At 41.6% G+C, this 18938-nt stretch overlaps 1 protein-coding gene across 1 annotated transcript in view; it reads left to right on the top strand.

Moving 5' to 3' along the window:
• The first annotated feature begins 14001 nt into the window (after positions 1-14001).
• fam20ca (FAM20C golgi associated secretory pathway kinase a) overlaps positions 14002-18938 on the top strand; it is a 41001-nt gene continuing 36064 nt past the window's right edge. The window contains exon 1 of the mRNA XM_061224115.1: positions 14002-15448. Within this exon, the coding sequence (XP_061080099.1) occupies positions 14892-15448 (557 nt within the window). The 5' untranslated portion in view covers positions 14002-14891. The remainder of the gene's footprint in view (positions 15449-18938) is intronic.

The raw sequence follows: 18938 nt of genomic DNA, 5'->3' as shown, positions 1-18938 counted from the left end.
CTGTCCTGTACATGATGCCTGTACCCTTATGGAAAGCTCACACACCAAAGGGCTTCTGCCTATGAACTGCTACCTGCCCTTACTGCATGCACCCTGTTTACTTTATCCCACTGCCTTAGCTGAGCTCAGAGCAGCTGAATCAGCCACTTTACTACCTGCCTGGGAGGCGATATTGCAGACCCAGCGCTAGCACTGAGAAGCCCTGCAGGCACTGTGGGCCTGGAGGACCGGAGCTGAACAGCTGCACTGTACACAAGAGCACAAGACGTGTTTTCACTGTACATCAGTGATGGAAAACTCATGTAAAAGCTCTGCACCTGACTGTACGCTCAGCTTCAGCAGAGTCCACTTTCCTCTCGGCCTATCCCTGCTGTCCCAGGGGTCAAAGGTCAGACACGTTTGGCTGACAGCAGCTCTAAGCTTTTCCAATGACATCAGCAGGCAAAATGAAAAAAGGAACTCGGGCCACCAGTCCATCTCCAGTCTGGCACGAGTCTCAGTCTGGCTGACAGTTTTTCCAGGAGTAAAAATGCTTTTGAGAGTAAGTTGGGAAAATAAGTTGTCTGTGTGAATGGTGTCCTGACAAATTTCTATCTGTAGTGAACAAAAGGAGACAAATGAGTTAAGATCAAAATTATTCTGCAACATGGGCCATTACCAATCCACTTATACAAACCCCAATGCCATATCACATTCATTGGCAGAAAATGCTATGGCAATATGCTCAGCTCAGGTTTGGTAGCTTTAGTTGGCATATTATGTATGCATAATATGCCCACTCACAATAATAACAAAATAAATGTATGGTCTTTCCTAATTTTATTATGACACTTTCTGCAATGAAATAAGAAACAAAATGTTTGGGTGTTCTGATGAAAACTAGTTTTGCCACATCATCTAATAATATTAAAAAACCCTAGGAGCAACTATTGTTTTAAGAGAGAAGCATTATTTTCTTTTCATTCAAATTAAGAGCTTTCTTTTTAAATCTTGCAATGCTACTAACAGCTGTGTAAACATTATGATAAATAAACAACACAAATTTCAAACCCTGAAAAAAGGTTGGCTCAAAGAAACAGGAGTAATTTGTTTGTTGTTCAAGGCTGGGTCATTGCCCATTGCAATCTTTAAAAAGACCTGTGTTTATGGAACATGACCACTAAAGTCATTTCAATATTTTTTTTTTTTTTTTTTTTTAATGTGTGAAAATGTGCAAACACACTGTTAAACAATTCCGGGTGGGAAACGGACATTAAGACAGAGTCAGAGTGATTTTAAGGTCTGCCAGTGTTTATGATCTAAGATCAGTTCAGCTTTTAGCTCATAATGCATATGCTTTGGATATGAACAAGGGGAAGCTGGTCCAAGTTCAGCACTCTCCCATTAGCAAGGTGTTTTTTCCCACAGAATTGCTGCTTACTGGATTTTTGTTTTGTTTTTCACATCATTCTCTACAAGCTCTAGAGATTGTTGTGTGTGAAAATGCGAGGAGATCAGCAGTTTCAGAGATACTCAAACCACCCTGTCTGGCATCAACAATCATTCCACGGTCAAAGTCACTTAGATCACATTTCCTCCTCATTCTGACAATTGGTCTGAAAAACAGCTGAACCTCTTGACCACGTCTGCATGCATGCATGCATTTAGTTGCTGCCACATGATTGGCTGATTAAATATTTGCATTAACATGCTGATGTACAGGTCTACCTAACAAAGTGCTCACTTTCGGTCTTTCGGTCTTAGTTGCGCCATGTTAACATCTGCAAGCACAGCACAACTAGGCAAAGTATACCAAATGGAGGACTGCAGATGAGTTTAAATTTAATGCAAGTTGAAGTTGGGATGCTAACGCTACCCAAGCTGGGCTGAGCATACCGCCAGAGCTTTAAAACTGTGTTGTGCATAAAATTCAACTGCATTTGTTATAGGCATTAAGCAACATATCACCCACCACTAGATCCTCCCCTCAATCAGAGATTATACATCCACAGCTCAGGGGAGATCTATTCTTAAACTGACAAACGTAATCATTGTGACAATTTTTCAGAAGCATTCTAAGCTCATACATATTCATATTTGCACATAGTAATGGCTATGACCATAAACCTTTTTGCAAGAAAACAAGCGGCTCTTTTTGTGGTGCACTGTTTCATTGGCACATACACAGGAAAGAACACTTCACCACTTCATATATAATTCACCTTTGGAGCCCAGATTTTAGAGTTCTGATTTGTTGATAATGAATTAAAAGCTTGTAAATGTATTCAGGTGCTTTCTACGCAGTAAAAAAAACCCCGTTAAGATATTTTCTAAAACTAGCCTAACTCAACTAGACTAGCATAAGGCCTGTTTGGCTTCTTGTCATCATTTCAATATAAAAATTCTGGTTCAAGCCTTCCTGCCCACTGCTCTCTGGCCACTGTAGGTGTGTGCATATTAATGTGCTCCTTAATGTACTCAATGTAAATCTATTCTGAAGGTGCCAACAACTGACAGGAAGCTTTTAACAAAGTGGCCCGCAAATCATTCATCCAATGATTTTACTTCACATTTTATTTTTATATTAAAAGCCTGAGTCTTATTATGCCATCATTTAACAGAGGGAGAGTGGCTTTTACTAATCACCCCTTATGAAAGACAGGCCAAAACAGCCATTAAATATTAAATATAACTGCTTGTTTGCGCTTGTAATTTTTTTTATTTCGTAACTGCGCTACTTCAAACTAGAATGCTAGCTGTGTCCACACCCCCACACACACACACCTACACCTTCCCCCCAGAAGTTTACAGTTTGCACAAATATGGCTGTGTTGTATCCATTTCTCTCTCTAAAGTACTGTGGATCTTTGATAACAGATGAGATGATTCCTAAATGAGCATCTTGCTCTGTAAATAGTACACTTTGTGGGGTGTGTGTTGGGAAGAGGGTGGATCTCTCTCTGTGGGAAAAACACTACAAACACTCCACTACACAGCTCTCCGTTAACTGCTTCAGGTATTTCAGGTATTCAGCAGCTTATCATTACACAGCTATGACTACTGTTTGTGATGTAAAATCCATTCTTATAGCTGCATGTTTCCCAGCAAGTTGTTTGTGCATCTGTGTGTGCAGTGTGGCTAAGGGTACAAATACACTGACCCACTGAACTAGTCACTGCACTATACTGCAGGCCCTGTGGCTCTGAAGCTGGACAAGTGACATGTCTACAACTGTCGGCTCTAAATGCGGCCCCTGTATGTGAGATGTCTGTACTGTAGGCTCTAAATGTGGCCCCTGTATGTAAGGTGTCTGTACTGTCGGCTCTAAATGTGGCCCCTGTATGTAAGATGTCTGTACTGTCGGCTCTAAATGTGGCCCCTGTAGGTGAGATGTCTGTACTGTCGGCTCTAAATGTGGCCCCTGTATGTGAGATGTCTGTACTGTAGGCTCTAAATGTGGCCCCTGTATGTAAGGTGCCTGTACTGTAGGCTCTAAATGTGGCCCCTGTAGGTAAGATGTCTGTACTGTCGGCTCTAAATGTGGCCCCTGTATGTAAGATGTCTGTACTGTAGGCTCTAAATGTGGCCCCTGTATGTAAGATGTCTGTATTGTAGGCTCTAATTGTGGTCCATGAATGTCAGGTCTGTATACTCTAGATCATGTGGCCCCTGAATGTGAGGTCTGTATACTCTAGATATTTTTGCCCCTGAATGTGAGGTGTGTATACTGTAGGCTATGTGAATGTGAGGTATTAGAGGTGTGTATTCTGTATGCTGTGTGGTCCCTGAATGTGAGGTGTTAGAGGTGTGTATACTGTCGGCTGTGTGGTCCCTGAATGTGAGGTATTAGAGGTGTGTATACTGTAAGCTATGTGGTCCCTGAATATGAGGTATTTGAGGTGTGTATACAGGGGCAGCTCAGTGGTCATGCACTGCTGTGAAATGTCACAATACCTGTGATGTCACAAGGGTAGTGAGATCATCGCTCTTATCAGGCTGTGTGGTGCCCTTATTTATTTATTTTCTAACTCAGTGACTCCTTGGTTAATGAATTACTCTCCTGACCTTGAGGGCTGTTTGTCTGGATACACCATTAATATTCCCCTCTACAAGCCCTGGAGTGTACAGCGGCTCAAACCACGCAGTCTGTTAATACACCAACATCAAACTGCAAACATATGCAGATTATGTTTTCTTTAGAGTATATGCCATAAAATGCTCTTGAGAAACATTGAGGAAAAACACTGAATATGTAAGAGCACTGCTCTGAACTGGAAGGCAGAATTAACAGTAAGGATATTAGCACTTCAGTGGCAGGCTGGCGTGTCCACGGTGCAATTGAAGGGTTTTATGAGTGTAATTCAAAGGCACGTTTTGCATTACCGAGTATCTCTTGATCAATGAAATTGTTTGTTTTGATGAGATTGATGCGAATTGACCTGAATCTGTGGGTCACTGAATAACATTGACAGGTTAATTTCACTGACATCACCCACCTCCCCTCCCACGCCAGACATATGGTAATGCATCCGTATAAACTCACTGAGCACTTTATTAGGAACACTTATTCATGCGATTATCTAATCAGCCAATTGTGTGGCAGCAGTGAAATGTATACAATCATGTAGATGCGGGTCTAAGTGACTTTGACTGTTGAATGATTGTTGGTGGCAGACAGGGTGGTTTGAGTATCTCAGAAATTGCTGATCTCCTAGGATTTTCACACACACTAATCTCGAGAGTTTACAAAGAATGGTGCAAAAAAAATAATAATAATCCAGTGAGGAGCAGTTCTGCAGACAGAAACGCCTTGTCAATGAGAGACGTCAGAGGAGAATGGCCAGACTGGTCAAAGCTGTCAGGAAGGTGACAGTAACGCAAATAATCATACATCATAACAGTGGTATGTAGAGCGGCATCTCTGAACACACAACGCATCATAAATCTAAGGGGATAGGCTACAGCAGTAGAAGTCTAATAAATACCTAATAAAGTGCTCACTGAGTGTATATGCCAACACCATTATGGTTTAGTCACAAGAGGGGCTTTTAGCTTTATTGTTGAGTCAAAAGACACTTATAACATACAGAGCTAGAAAAGACCTTTAACAGTATCCCCAGGGTATTACTGCAGTATTCACCGCTGACAATAAAACATAGACATACAGTACATTTGCTTGACACCAAAACTTAATCGTGTTTTGTTTTGGTAATATTAAAGACAAAGCTGGTTAAATTGGTTAAAACTGATTTTTTTCACTCAAAGAGTATGAAGTCAAATGATTGGGGAGGTGTGGGAGTGGTTGGGTACATTCAGGTCAGAGTAAAAATTGCTCAGCTTAATACTGAGTGCAAATGTCAGGGTGTTCCTGCTCAACCCCGACACCGAGCTCCAGAACAGTGCCAGAACACACAAACCGTCTGCTGACCCCTGGCCCTTTACCCAGAAACACGTTACACTGAGGGCCACGGTGACATTGTCACCATGAGCCAAACCCTGCTGCAGGCCGCTCTTCCTGGCTCTGCCATCCTGCCCAGGGATAAAGGTCTCATCAGCTGCTGGAGACTCAGCATACACATTTACACTGTCTCCCTACCATTTGTGGGGTTTCTATCAAAATGTTTTTATCCAAATTTAGAATTTTCGCATAAGTAAACCTTAGTGGGAATGCCTGAAATATATATTAATTATCCCAAAATAATTATTTATATGCCTGCCCAAGGTGGAAAAGTTGGTGTTTCGATATAGAGGAGATGCTGATGTGACAAGGACCGAAGTCACATGATTCCAGAAAGGCTAAAAAAAGCAAAGCTGGCACAGTCAGAATTTTTGCATAATAGTTGTTAAACGCACACTGATTCGCGTTTTCTTTTGCCGACTTTCGTAAATTTGCAAAACATTTGGATGCAAACCTAACTATTGAACCAAAATCGTTCCAGTTTGGAGCACCTTCACAGTATTCCTGAAAGGGTGTGTCCAAGGACAATACTGTAATTCAGCACAGGATGCTCTATGTTGCTCTCAGCAGTCCAGTTCTGGGGCAGGAAGCCATTAAGAAAGGATCATGGAATAAGCAGGCCTCCAGGGAGGAATATCACCTGAGCAGCCTGACACAGGCCTGCTATTTTTACAGCAGTCCTCCAGGAAGAAGACAACACAGCAAAGAAAATAAAAGGGCAAACCTTCATTTCCATCCATGCCACTGCATCTGGTCTCATCAGCGTTCACGCTTTTAAGGGACTGCACAACTTTCAAAGTAGTCCACAGAAGCATCAGTTGTAATAGCACCATCTAACTCACAAGCACATTTTACAGTCATGTCCCAGTCAAAGCAATCGCGTAGCTTTTACATTCCTGGCCCGGTCCCGGGCTTTTATGGGTCTTTCCGGATTGTTGGCGGGGTGCGGTTTTTATTTGTGATTTAGTATCGGCTCGGGCGGAGGCAGCGCGCGGGCAGCTCACGCCTACATTAGCTCTGAGAGCGTCGGGGCCGGCGTGCCCGTTCTTTATGTCGCGTCTCATTTACTCGTGTCAAGGCTGAACCCCGTCAGCCCTGCCCCGCGTTAATCTGCGGAGTGACGGCTCGCTCCCGGGCTATCGGCGCTGCGTGCCGCGTGCCGTGACGCCGCCGTGAATCACGGCGGACAGGAAGTGTCTGCGGAATGAGTAAATGTATGTACAGCAAGCGCGGCGAGCGTAGATCAGCTAAGCGGCCGCTTCTCATCAGCAAACACTCCGGACCGCTTAGGCGCTTAAATTTACCGATATAATATCGTCACGCGTACGCCGGACCCCTCCGAACCAATCGTTTGTCAGAGAGCTTTTAGTACCAAATCTGTTCAATGTAGCGCGTGAATAATGTAGGGTTGACATGTTGGGCTCTTTTCCAAGCTGGGAGACCAGCTTCAGGAACATGCACAGACTTTAGAGAAAGAACGGTGACCTCTGCTCAGCAGTTAAAGGTGTGTTGTATTATAATATTATGGTGTATATTATAATAATATAGCGTAGTATAATTGTAATTTATTATAATTAGATTGCTTTCTGGTGTACTGGTTTTATGTTACCTATGATTATTTTGATTACTGTTGTTTTATTTTGGAAGCAGCACTGGAAGTTTCCATAGTGTAGCCCTGTTCCTCTGGGCCGAGTCCTCTCCTTAATTTCTACTTCTGAACACAGAGTTTAATGTGCTTTACCGAAACTCTTTATTTACCGCTAATAACATTTCTATGATACAGAAAAGGAAGTGGCTAAATAAAACTGTACTCCCATAAAATATGTTACTTGGGTATCAGCATTGTAAGCTCAACCAGATGACCGGTTCCCTAGGACAGCAGAGCAAACCGATGCACACACGCATGCACATACACACACACACACACACACACACACACACAGCTCTTCTCTCTGATATCATCATGGGCAAACCCATCTGCTCCTATGTAATTAAGGTATCAGGGGGAGAAAGCCATGCCCAGTCTAATAAAACAGTGCAACCTCTCCTGCCTTCTAAGGTTATTCACAGATCTTTAATTTGTGATAGAAATAGTAATAGAGTTCAATGTACTGTAAAACTATATATTTAATATTCTGAGTGTGTTGTTGTATTTCACTCCTATAAAAGATTCGGGGCCATAGGTTTTGGTTCTGTGAATTTTCCCCTACAAAAGCAGAAGGTGTGTATTGACATAGTGCATATACTATACTTAAATCCTTGCATTTAGAGTATATGTTGTATTATATATGACATTTTTATCACATATTATTATGACATTCACAGGAGTGTCCCCATCAGTTGGATTTCCTCACCGGACTGAGAGAGGAGAGAGGTGATAGCGTGCTGATGTGTGGTCGGGCTGCTCTTCGTTCACAGAGTCTAGTGATTAGCGGTAATGTTTGAGCGTGACTGCGGCTAGCCTTGGCTCTGTAATTACACCCTTGGAAGCAGAATAACCCATCTGTCCGTGTCTGGAGAATCTGCCCACAGCTGTATTTGGGCACATACTTCAGCAGGCTTTTTCTCAACTACCACATTGTTATTACAGACTTATTACAACTTTGCAGCAAGGGTTGTGTTGAATAGTACTGTTATTACATGTTAGTAAACATACTTATTAAATGTGTTCAACGTCTTCAATAGAGCTCTTTTAAATTAGTTAGCCGGGATAGACACATGTACAGTGTATGTAGTATGATCAGTGTGTGTAGATCCGGTTATTACTGGTGTCTTACATTAAATTATAACCATGATTAAAGTGAGGAGTGTGAGCGTTTGTGTGTGCATGTGTGTGTGTGTTAGGTAGGTAGTGATGGTGGTGGTTTTGATTGTATCGGTAGCATTGATTGAAGGTTTCTCATCAGGTGTGTTTGTATTGTATGGAATGTTCATACATACATAGAGGATTATTGATTTCAGTCACAAAATATTAGAATTCCTTTCACTACTAGGCAAGGTCATTGAAATCCAAATTGACCCTGACTCGAATGACTGCAAACACTCTGCCTCTTCTGTGGTGAGAGGTCAGAGGTCAAAGGTCAGTGTTGCAAAATAGTAGTGTGCTGTTGAAATGAGCTGCTCCAGGCGATGTAGCTCTTGGTGAACCCTGCTATCTGACCTCACTGACTCTGCCAGCCACGGTGTTAGCATGGAGAGAGGAACATGACTTAGCAGCACTGTTCTCTTGCAAGGGGGCTACCTGCAATTGTTGAGTTCAATGGTACATACCTCAAACAACATCTCTCACACATATGATATAATAAAAATCCGTAAAAATAATTACAAATAGCAGTACCTGCTATCAGTCATCATTACAACTCCACAGGGGCTGCCCACCCACCCACAAGGGCACTGTGGGAGTGTTTTAAATCCTCAGTCATCGCTGTGGAAAACATAGGAGAGCCCACTCGCCATGCTGCTCTGTGTAAAGTGAATGACTCGTTGAATGTGACTCACACTCATCGTTATGGTAATCAAAATGCACAGATATGTCTTTTATTCACACAATTCAGCAGGGTCTCCCCATTGAGTAATGTAATGTTTTCATATTTGAATCCTGTTCTCCCCTCACTTTGTCTGTGATACTGCCCAGAATATTTCAACTCCAACCGACTGTTGCAGCTCTTGCACACACTAGATAAACAGGGATGTTAAACCAGGACCGTGTGCGGTCATTTAATGTAAGGCCACTGTTGAACTCAATACAGATGGGGGAAATTCTGATTTGGCTATGGAAGATATGGTCTGTTATGATGTGGTATGCTAAGATATGGTATACTAAGTATAAATATGCCATCCTGTAGTACAATTTGTTGTGCTACCACTACAGACTACATGTTGTATTGTATTTTCTGGTTAGATATGGTGTGGTACAGTTGGATATGATACAGTAAGATATGTTCTGGTGGTATGATGTGCTATAGTTTGGTATGATATTGTGCTGTTGGATATTATGGTTAGATAGGGTATGCTCCATTTAGATATAATTAGACATGATTTATTGGTTGGTGGTGGTATGACAGTTACGTTATTGTTACATTCATATGAATAGTGTGAATATATTCTGACAGCAAAGGAATGCAACTGGTCACCCACAGATACATTAGCCAGTCATTTTGTTTCTCTCTGCAGTATTTGATAGATACATTTGCCTGCCATTTTGACTTTCTCCTACCAGCCTCCAGGTGTCATCATTTCCAGATGCTCTGAACATCTCCCGTGACAGTTGGCCCATCCTCCTATCCAGCCTGGAGGGCACTTCTCACACTATCATAATTTGGGTAGAATGTGTGTCCCATGATACAATTAAACCACTACCACACCTACCCACTCACACTTTCCCTAATGGGTCCTATACTGAACACCTGGGACCTCACGTCAAATCCAGCGATATGTATTCAGAGCAGGACGTGCACGGTGGGACTGATGTCATGAGCAGGTGCTACAGCAGGTTGTCTGTTCCATAATCTGACTTGACTACTTTTTAAACTGCAGCGAGTGACATCACCTGCTGCATTCCAACAGGAGCGGGCTTCTGCCTGAAAGGAAGCTGATGTCGTGGCCGAGGGTGAGTACTGTATAGGAGATGTACGGCAGATTGTGCTCATAAATGCATGCATGCGCCCGCGAAGTTTCCCGCTGTAGAGTCTGTCATGGAGGCCAAATCTGGTCCTGCAGAGCTGCAGGGTGTGCAGGTTTCCATAGTTACTCTGCACTTAGCTGAGCGTTTGATGCAGTGACATGTAGATTTTGAATTCAAGTTTTTGAGCTTTGATATCATCCTGGAGCTTTCGATTTGTATTTCATACTGCAATTTTGGCAGAAGTATGCATATCTTGTTATGATTTGCACTTTATTGTATGTCGCTCTGGATAAGAGCTTCTGCTGAATGACTATAATATAAGGTAATTTTAGGGTCTAACTGCTGTTTTTCTGAGCTGTTTGTAAAACGTTTTCCCACGTGACACAATGTATGTTTTTGCATAATGAAATGCTGTATATGTTAACACAGAGAGCTGACGACTGACGAGGGGCAGGGGGAATTGGGCCCTGTGGGCGGGGTTAAGGACTGTTCAAAAACGTCACTGCTATTTGCCTACGTTTAGTGGACTTTTTCCCTACTAAAACCAGAAAGAGAATGTGTGAGGGCCTTTACTGACTTCTTTTTATATCACACTTTGTGTACAAAAGAGTACAAAGAAAGTACAGAAATTAGGTCAACACAGAAACAACACTGTGAGAAAAGACAACACACAATAAGAGAAAGATAAGATTAACTCCAACTGGATAAGATTGACTCACTCCTGTTCTAATAAGTCACTGGCATAGTTTAGGTTTCTGCACAGAACCTTTTTTCCACTTTAAAAAGAAAGAAATAAAGAAATGGAGACCCAAGAAATGCATTCAGTTGAACATACTACGCATTTATATCGGGTGATAGACATGGTGTGTGATTGATGTGATCAACCACTTTCTATTTAAAAAGCTACAGATTAACTCTAATCAGATGCACCCGCTAATGACAGGCTGCATTCTGCAGTAGATATGCTTTCAGTGAGCAGTCCACAGGGTGCAAATAAAAATGTTTCATTATAAATGTTATTGTGTGTGTGTGTGTGTGTGTGTGTGTGCGTTTTTCTGTCTTGTGAACTTGCATACAACTTTGATAAGGGTAAAGGTATACCATAGCTGAGGCAACTGCCATGCCCATCATAGTAGTTTGCTAGAGATACAGGTTATAAGGTGGTCTCACATTGCACTTCAGTGGACATAAAGTGTATGCCATCTGAAAATGCTATATCTAGATTGGCTGTACTGGTGTGGGTGTTATAGGTCATTAAACTAATATGCGGGGTATGTATTTGTGGGAATCCAGATTATGCGGCAGATGGACTAAATTGCTTGCCTCTTAAACTGTGGTTGCCTCTGAAACTTATCCAGCTCTTTAAGTTAAAGGATATTTCGGTAATGACTGTGAAACAGTAGTGCATAGGGTGCATATTTTGTCCCATGTTTCTGGCTGCATTGGTATTAAAGGGCCATGGGGTAGGGGGTTAAGGAATTACATTTCTTTCCCAAATAATAATTACATAATTACATTTATTATAAAGATTTCCTAAATATTGTTTTCTCTCTGCTTTCATGGATAATTCTAACAAAATGAAGGACTGAACTTTTGAACTGTGAATGTGTTGTCGTTGTATACTATCGTTTGGCGTATATAAGGTGTACTAAAGCCACAAGTTTTCGGACATGCTACTTCATCATAAAACGGTGGCTCTTTAAGCACAGTCCACACTGATGATGGCAGCTGGTTGATGTGATTTTATGTAAGGAAAATAAATATATAAATACGTAACTATATCACTTGCTTTAAAATATGCTCTGCTAAGCATAGGAAAAGGTAATACTTGCATTTAAATTGTTCCAACACTTTCACCGCATTGGTTGCTTGGGTTGTGACCTGCTGCAATGCGTTGTGGGATACTTGTGCCAGCATAGTGTCCAGTGTTCACATTCTATGATATTTCACCAATTATATTATTACATCCAGGTAGTTTTAGTACACTATTTTATGCAACTATAGTTTTGGATTGACTAATACCAGTTTGACGGCCTAAATAGTAAGCTAGTATGCGATTTTGAATGCAGCAGTTATATGATTAATGATGGTAGTCCACCACCCTCATTTAAATGCTAATGTCAGTTACTAATAGAGACTGACTGCCTGGCAAAGTGCAGTTGAGGTCATGTCCATGCTTGCACTTGGCTGGTGCAAGCAAAGACTAATGGGCCTCCCGTGCCATTTGATTGATTTTTAGTTATTGTCAGACTGATTTAAAACTAATTTGTACATTTATATTATTTGATGCATTGTTGCCCAGTGTTCATGCCATAGCAATTTTCATATTGAAAAAGATTTCAGATGGTCTTAGTTTAAATCATAGCCCTCAGCACTGCAGGAAGAGAAGTGGGCTTTTCAACAAAGACACAAAGCCCTAATGAATCCTCAGAGTGCTTGAAACCAGAGATTCGGGCTGTATAAATTGCTGCAAACAACTTTGTTCTTTTCTTCTTTCAGTGAAACGCAATCTTCACCATTCATACATTCCTATTACCTACTGCAATTCACAATTAAGGTAATTCAACAAAAGATTTCCCCATCCCAGTACAATTGAACCATTATAGAATTATGTTTCGTTTATCATGTAGCCTGGGCTATGATTCAAATGTATCGAGTCCAGTTGTTTCAAATGCAGATAAAGACAACATCATTATTGATTCAGGGGTCACCCTGATACATTTACTATTACAACCAGCATGCCTGTTTATTTCAAATGGCTACAATCCACAAAACATGTGTGCAGTAACAAAACTGGAAACACATGTGAGCCGGTTTTATTCAACTGTTGAGCAACATGGATGTACGAGGGTGGATAAAATAATACAGCCAAGTCATCATTTATTTAAAGATTTTACAGAAGTCTCAACACACTGCACATTTAAAAACATTGGATTCTAAAAGATAATACATAATGATTGGGCAACAGCATAACAATTACAGAACAACAACAACAACAGCAAAATCATAACAATATAAACGAGTCAAGGGTCATAAGAATGCAAAGAAATTGTTTTTAGTTTGCTTTTCAAATATTAAGAGAACTTGCATGTCAAATTTATGGGGGATTTGTATGTAAAGTATGACTGTGGCGGCCATGGGAAGGTATTTTGGTGTTCATGAAACCATATCTCAAACTCGATTAAGGGTGTTCTCATCTTTGTATGGGGACTTCATGAGGGGATTGCACCATTATACAGCCATACAGAGCAATCGTCAGACCAATAACTCTGTACAGTGTCCCCCTTTGCAGTTTTTGTGACCAACACACCTGCAATTTAGGCAAAAAATGATACACCATATACAGTATAACCAATAAAATAAAGGTAACATATTGTGTTATTTAATAAATATATTAATATTAGTGATTAAATTGATATAACACGTAATATTATTTTAATCTCAATATACCTTAATTTTATTGAGTAAATAGGGGTGTCATGTATTAGTTTGGAAACTCACATATCAAAGTGCTGATTGTCAGACCTCTTACATACAGTGGCTGACATTCTGTTAATTGACCTTCAACTTAATATGACAAGCATGAACTTAATATGACTCACGTGTGTAGTTGCCTGTGTAATTGTAATTTAGTTACTTCAAAGTTAAATTTATTTTCATTATGACGTTTCCGTTATTTTGTCCAGTATTCTCTTTCATATTCTGAAGGTAACGGCGCCCTCTGCCATCACTAAAAGGCCCTGCAACGAGCACGCACCCATTTAAGAGCTTTACGGTGTCAGATTGTAGTCTGACTGTCTTTTTATGTCACTATCGCTGCCCGTGTGTACATTCAGCCAATCTCGTTCCGGTGACGCTGTCGAGGCAGGATTTAGAAGGGCTGATCGTAATATTTAACACACCCACACAGCGAGAGCACTATTTCCACGAGCCTGCATGCAGAGGTACAGCTACATTATCAAAAAATAGAATAAATAAAAATATGCACCTGCCGAAAAGAAATACTCTTGTGCATTGTTAGCGCTTTTGTTGTTTTTCGATGTAGCAGCAGGGCGTGATAGCTAAGTACCTAGTACGCAACTTGTTTTGTTGGTTGGGAGGGTTTGGTCACCGGCTTTATTCAAACTACTTGGTCAGATTGCTTCCTTATTGTGTTCTTTTATAAGCCCTTTTCAGTCGCGGGACGCTGTACAGAACGAAAGCTTGTGCTTATATCCCTTCGTCAAAGCCTGTAGGGTACTTTTCGCTGTCATTGGGGACCGTAGCAACATTTGCCTGTCCTATTTTCGCCCTTAAGAGAGATGGATATATTTATTGTCTGTGTTAGGATGAGAATAGCCAGCCTCGGCGGTACGGCAGAATGAGCGTCCTTAAGATGGAGAGGGGCTGTAAAGACTTTGCTCACACGCACAAAGGACGATTTTCTCCCGAACATTTCTTTCTTTTTATTCATTTGTATGAGTAATTTTAGCTGTTTATACGCGAGAATCTCTACAGTATCTCAATCCATAAAATAAGCGAAAATGAAGCCGGTTGCTTATAAGGTCTGTTGGTCAGTACTGAGACGAAATTGCTTACCTGGATGGAGATGAGGAATCTTATATTTTCCTTAATACGGAGTCATTCCCTCTAACGCGGATTTTTTTTTTCATATAAGGATTATTTGGGGGAGAAACAAATATCTGCTCTAACCCCTTCAAATGGAGACAGCACAGTTTACAACTCATATTACTTTATTACAACTTCTGCAATAGACATTGTTGGTAATGTAGTCCGTTTCGTGATATATTGTCAAAGTGTATTTATAACGCATGTTAGGAAATTAGGGAAATGAAAATGATACTGTTCCGTAAATTCCGAGTTTTAATTCTTATGGTGTTTTTGATTGCGTGCACCATGCACATAGTGATAGACTTGTTACCAAAACTGGAGAGGCGAGCGACTGGACCGAGCACTGGGAACAGCGGCTGCTCGTGCGCCCACAAGCCGAGCGAGGAGCCCCAGAGCCGCGGCAAGCAGCAAGGCATGTCGGCGGCAGAATCTGGCTGGCCTAACAAACACACTTTGAGGATCCTGCAAGATTTCAGCAACGAGCCAAGCTCAAATCTCACGTCGCATTCCCTGGAGAAAATCGCCGGGACTAGGGATAAACTCGAGGCTTTCAAAAGAGGTGAACAATACGCGCAAAATGAAGAGAGACAGAAGAATCTAATTAAAGACCAGGCCGACGACAAGAGTTTACCTGTCAAGGGGTTCTCTCGGCTGGCAGCTCTCTTTGAACACCCTCTGTACAAGACAGTTCGACCTCCGCTCACTGACGAAGACACCTTGTTCAACGTCAACAGTGACATCAAGTACTACCCGAAAGCACCCGAGAATCAGGAGTGGTAAGAGAAAAGTTACATTTAATGCGTGTGTGTGTGTGTTTAGTGAATGTGATTGTGCACACCTTATAAGTGACTAGAATTCCGTGGGCAGTGCCACTTTAACACCTCAAACGGACAGCAAATTCTGTAACTCGCTCTTTCGCTTCTCACGTCCTAATTATAGCTCAATTTCATTGTTCTCTGGATGTGTCCTGTCCCGTATTCGGTCGAAACACATTGATGTTGGTCATCTTTCGTGTTCCTCACCTGTCATTTAATACCACATCTTTTACACCTCTGATATCATCATTGTGCCCCCCCCCCCCCTCTCTCTCTCTCTCTCTCTCTCTCTCTCTCCCTGTCTCTCTCTCTCTCTCTCTCTCTCTCTCGTGCAGTCTCTTTGCATTTTCAATTATTGTAGACAGAACTATTACAACAGTGCTATTCGGTCTTCTCATCCGGTTGTTTAATTAGGTATTTTATTGACATTTGAAAATGTTCTAAATTACTTTGCCTTTTAATTATCACTAATTAAACACATTTAAGATCTGATGTCCATGTTAAGTTTCCTTATGTCTTGTACATTTTCAGTTACCTAGTTAAGCTGGCAGTGGGTGGTCCTTTGGATGATTTAAAATGACTTCCAGCCTGGAAATTGATAGTGTTTGTACTTTTACTTGCTGTGTTTCATGCTGTGAAGTGGGCCTATAACACTTCAACATATTCACCCCTTGTGAAGCCTCTTTTACAGAATTCAGTTGTGTGATTTCTTAATTAAATTGGTTAATTAAAAAGTAAGAGGCTGGGTTGCTGTCATGGTTATTCGTATTTTTATATGGCTCCAGTTGTAATTTCTTGTCATGTAAGGCAGCACTTAAAGGTGATATTGCCATGTGACCCAGAAACCCTTGTATGTGAGTCATTGGGTAATAGCCATAAATGATGGATGAGTGCCGATCTGCTTGCTTGAAGCAAACATTTTGAAAATGTGTTATTAAATCTGCCGTTTCCCCAAACTGCATGTTTATTGTTTGTTTTTGCTGAAAGGGACAATATACAAGAATCAACACATCAGTTGTATCAGTGCAGCGTGCTGGATTAAGGCACACACCTCATTTTAATCTGTGGCTCCAGGCAGGTATGCCAATACAGTGATAAGACGAGGTGCGAGTGTGTTTGTGCTTAAATTATGTATGAACATTGACCTACCATTACAATGGACCCAATTGCATTGCATTATTAATGCGAAAATGAAACCGGTTTTGTGATTGCGGTCCATAAGTTGATTGATTCGTTTGCACTGATTCACAACAGAAAGCAGAGCAAAAAATATGTAGGGGCTACTGAGTGGCTCACCCAGATAAAACACTGTGTTCCACAGGCCTAAGCCTATCGTTTCCTTTTTCAAATAACTTTTCCTTTTTTGGACAGTACAGTATAGAGCTGGGTGGGCAATTCCAGTCCTGGAGGGCCGGTATATCTGCAGGTTTTTGTTTCCACCAATTACCCTGGCTAAATGAGCTATAATTGGCTGTACACACCAACACTGGTTCACTCGTAGATTAGATCACAGTAAAATGTTTTAATGTAGGACACAAGAACAAATGTTATTACCGCTAAATGTAATTTTTTGTGCCGGACAGCATTTGGGTCATTAGGTAGAGGTGGGGGTATATCTAGAGTGAGGTGTCACTACAAGAGTAGGGTGTAGCAAGCATTCATCTCTCTGTTTCTTTCTGTCAAAACATGACCCAAATCATGTCTGTGTGGGTTGGATGTTTTCATTCAACATTGGTGAAATTATATTGAACAGGGCATACAGAATACCACTCAGTTAACGGTGCTGGAAGAAACTGAATCAGGATTAGGGAAAAAAACAAGAGGCTGCAATAACAGGGTTGGCAGACTGACCAGTAAATTCTTGACCACAGCCCTCATACTTTGTGTAATCTTCACGGTTCTGGAGGTGTGGTTGGGATGCAAACTCAAATGTGTTTTTGTTCCTGTTGTGGACAGGTCCTGCCCGCTTTTAGTTCTTGCAACGCGGATTACAAAAAACTAAAGGCTACAATACAATGACTGGCCGACTGAGCAGTAAATAGTTTCATGCAATTATTTTATTACAGTAAAATGTTTTAATGTAGGACACAAGAACAGTTTTTAGCTGTCATTCATGCGCTTATCATGAAATGTAGCTAAAATTTCAGGTGGCATAATGTTAGGGCTAATTAAGTGATTAAAGGCAGCAGTTGGTATGAAAACAAGAAACAGATATGGCCCTTGTTGCCCTGCTCTGGTATAGAGAGACAGAGAGAATAGGAGTGAGAGAGAGAGGGAGCAACTGTCACGTGATTGGCTGTAGTGTTGCCAAGGGAGGAAGCAATTGCAGTCCGCTGGGTTATCCCAGTCTCATCGCCTCACTGGCGACCCCTCTGGTGGAGTGAAAATTTATGACGCCTGTTTGCGTGCACCTCACAGGAACCTTCGTCCTTTCCTGAAGTGACCGAGGTCATTGCAGGAATGAGACTGGTACATTTGTAGGAAGGAAAAGGTATTGGATAAACGGTATAATAAGGCAATAAGGCCAGCCAGCACCTGTGCAGGTGTGCTGAGGTACAGTATAGTACAACCTTCAGATGATACCTGCTACCCTGCCTGCAGTTTCTGTCTGCATCACCGCCTTCCACAACAGTCAATGTGATTGGACTAAAAACACCCACCGAGATACTACTGTTCGATTGGTCTGCTGGCTCTGTTATTGAACAGGCTTGTTGGCCAATGGAAATGCCGGCAGCCTACCCAGCCGATCAAGCTCTTCCACCCCCAGCGGAGCTGTTGTAATTCCTCTTAATCTGTTACCTTTAATGAATTGCCTTTAATTGCTTCCTCTGCTGTTCGTTATTTTTAAGCGACCTTTGAAATTGGCATTGCGCGCCAGACGATTGGTCGCCCGCCAGCAGCTGTAGCGCACCGAAGCCCCCTCCTCGCAGGGGGGCTCCCCAACACTTCGATGGCAGGCCTCCTGGGGAAAGAAGCCTACAATAGTTTTCAGAAAACTAATCGAAGATGTACTGCCGCTCAAAGACTTGCTGGGTGTGAATATTTTAGTATTAGGAATGATTATGTCCCCAAACGCTGTTTGAAACTGCCAAGAAAAAATGTATTGCTCATATTATTTTTCTTATCAACCTGGTGGAGTCCATTGAAGGGTGAGATGTTATAGTAATGGATTTTGCTCTGGGCCTAGTGGACTGTTCTGGTACTCCCGTTATTTTCATACAGAGAGCCAGCAGGGGGCAGTCTTTCCACTGGGCCAAATACAGGGACACTGCATTTTAGGTGGGTCCTTCGTTTTGCTAAAACTCTAAAATAAGTTCCCGAGTCCTGGTTGTGTGTGGTTCAGTCTCACGGTCATTAGTGGTTCAAACTCACCATCAGTCATGGTCCTATTTGATGGCCATTCGTGGTCCTGATGAGCAGTCTGGTAGTCCTGCCTCACAGTCATCAGTGG

Source organism: Conger conger, chromosome 16, assembly GCF_963514075.1.
Source record: "Conger conger chromosome 16, fConCon1.1, whole genome shotgun sequence".
Classification (NCBI taxonomy): domain Eukaryota; kingdom Metazoa; phylum Chordata; class Actinopteri; order Anguilliformes; family Congridae; genus Conger; species Conger conger.
Note: the sequence above shows the minus strand (reverse complement) of the source record. Positions and strands in the feature narration are given on the sequence as shown.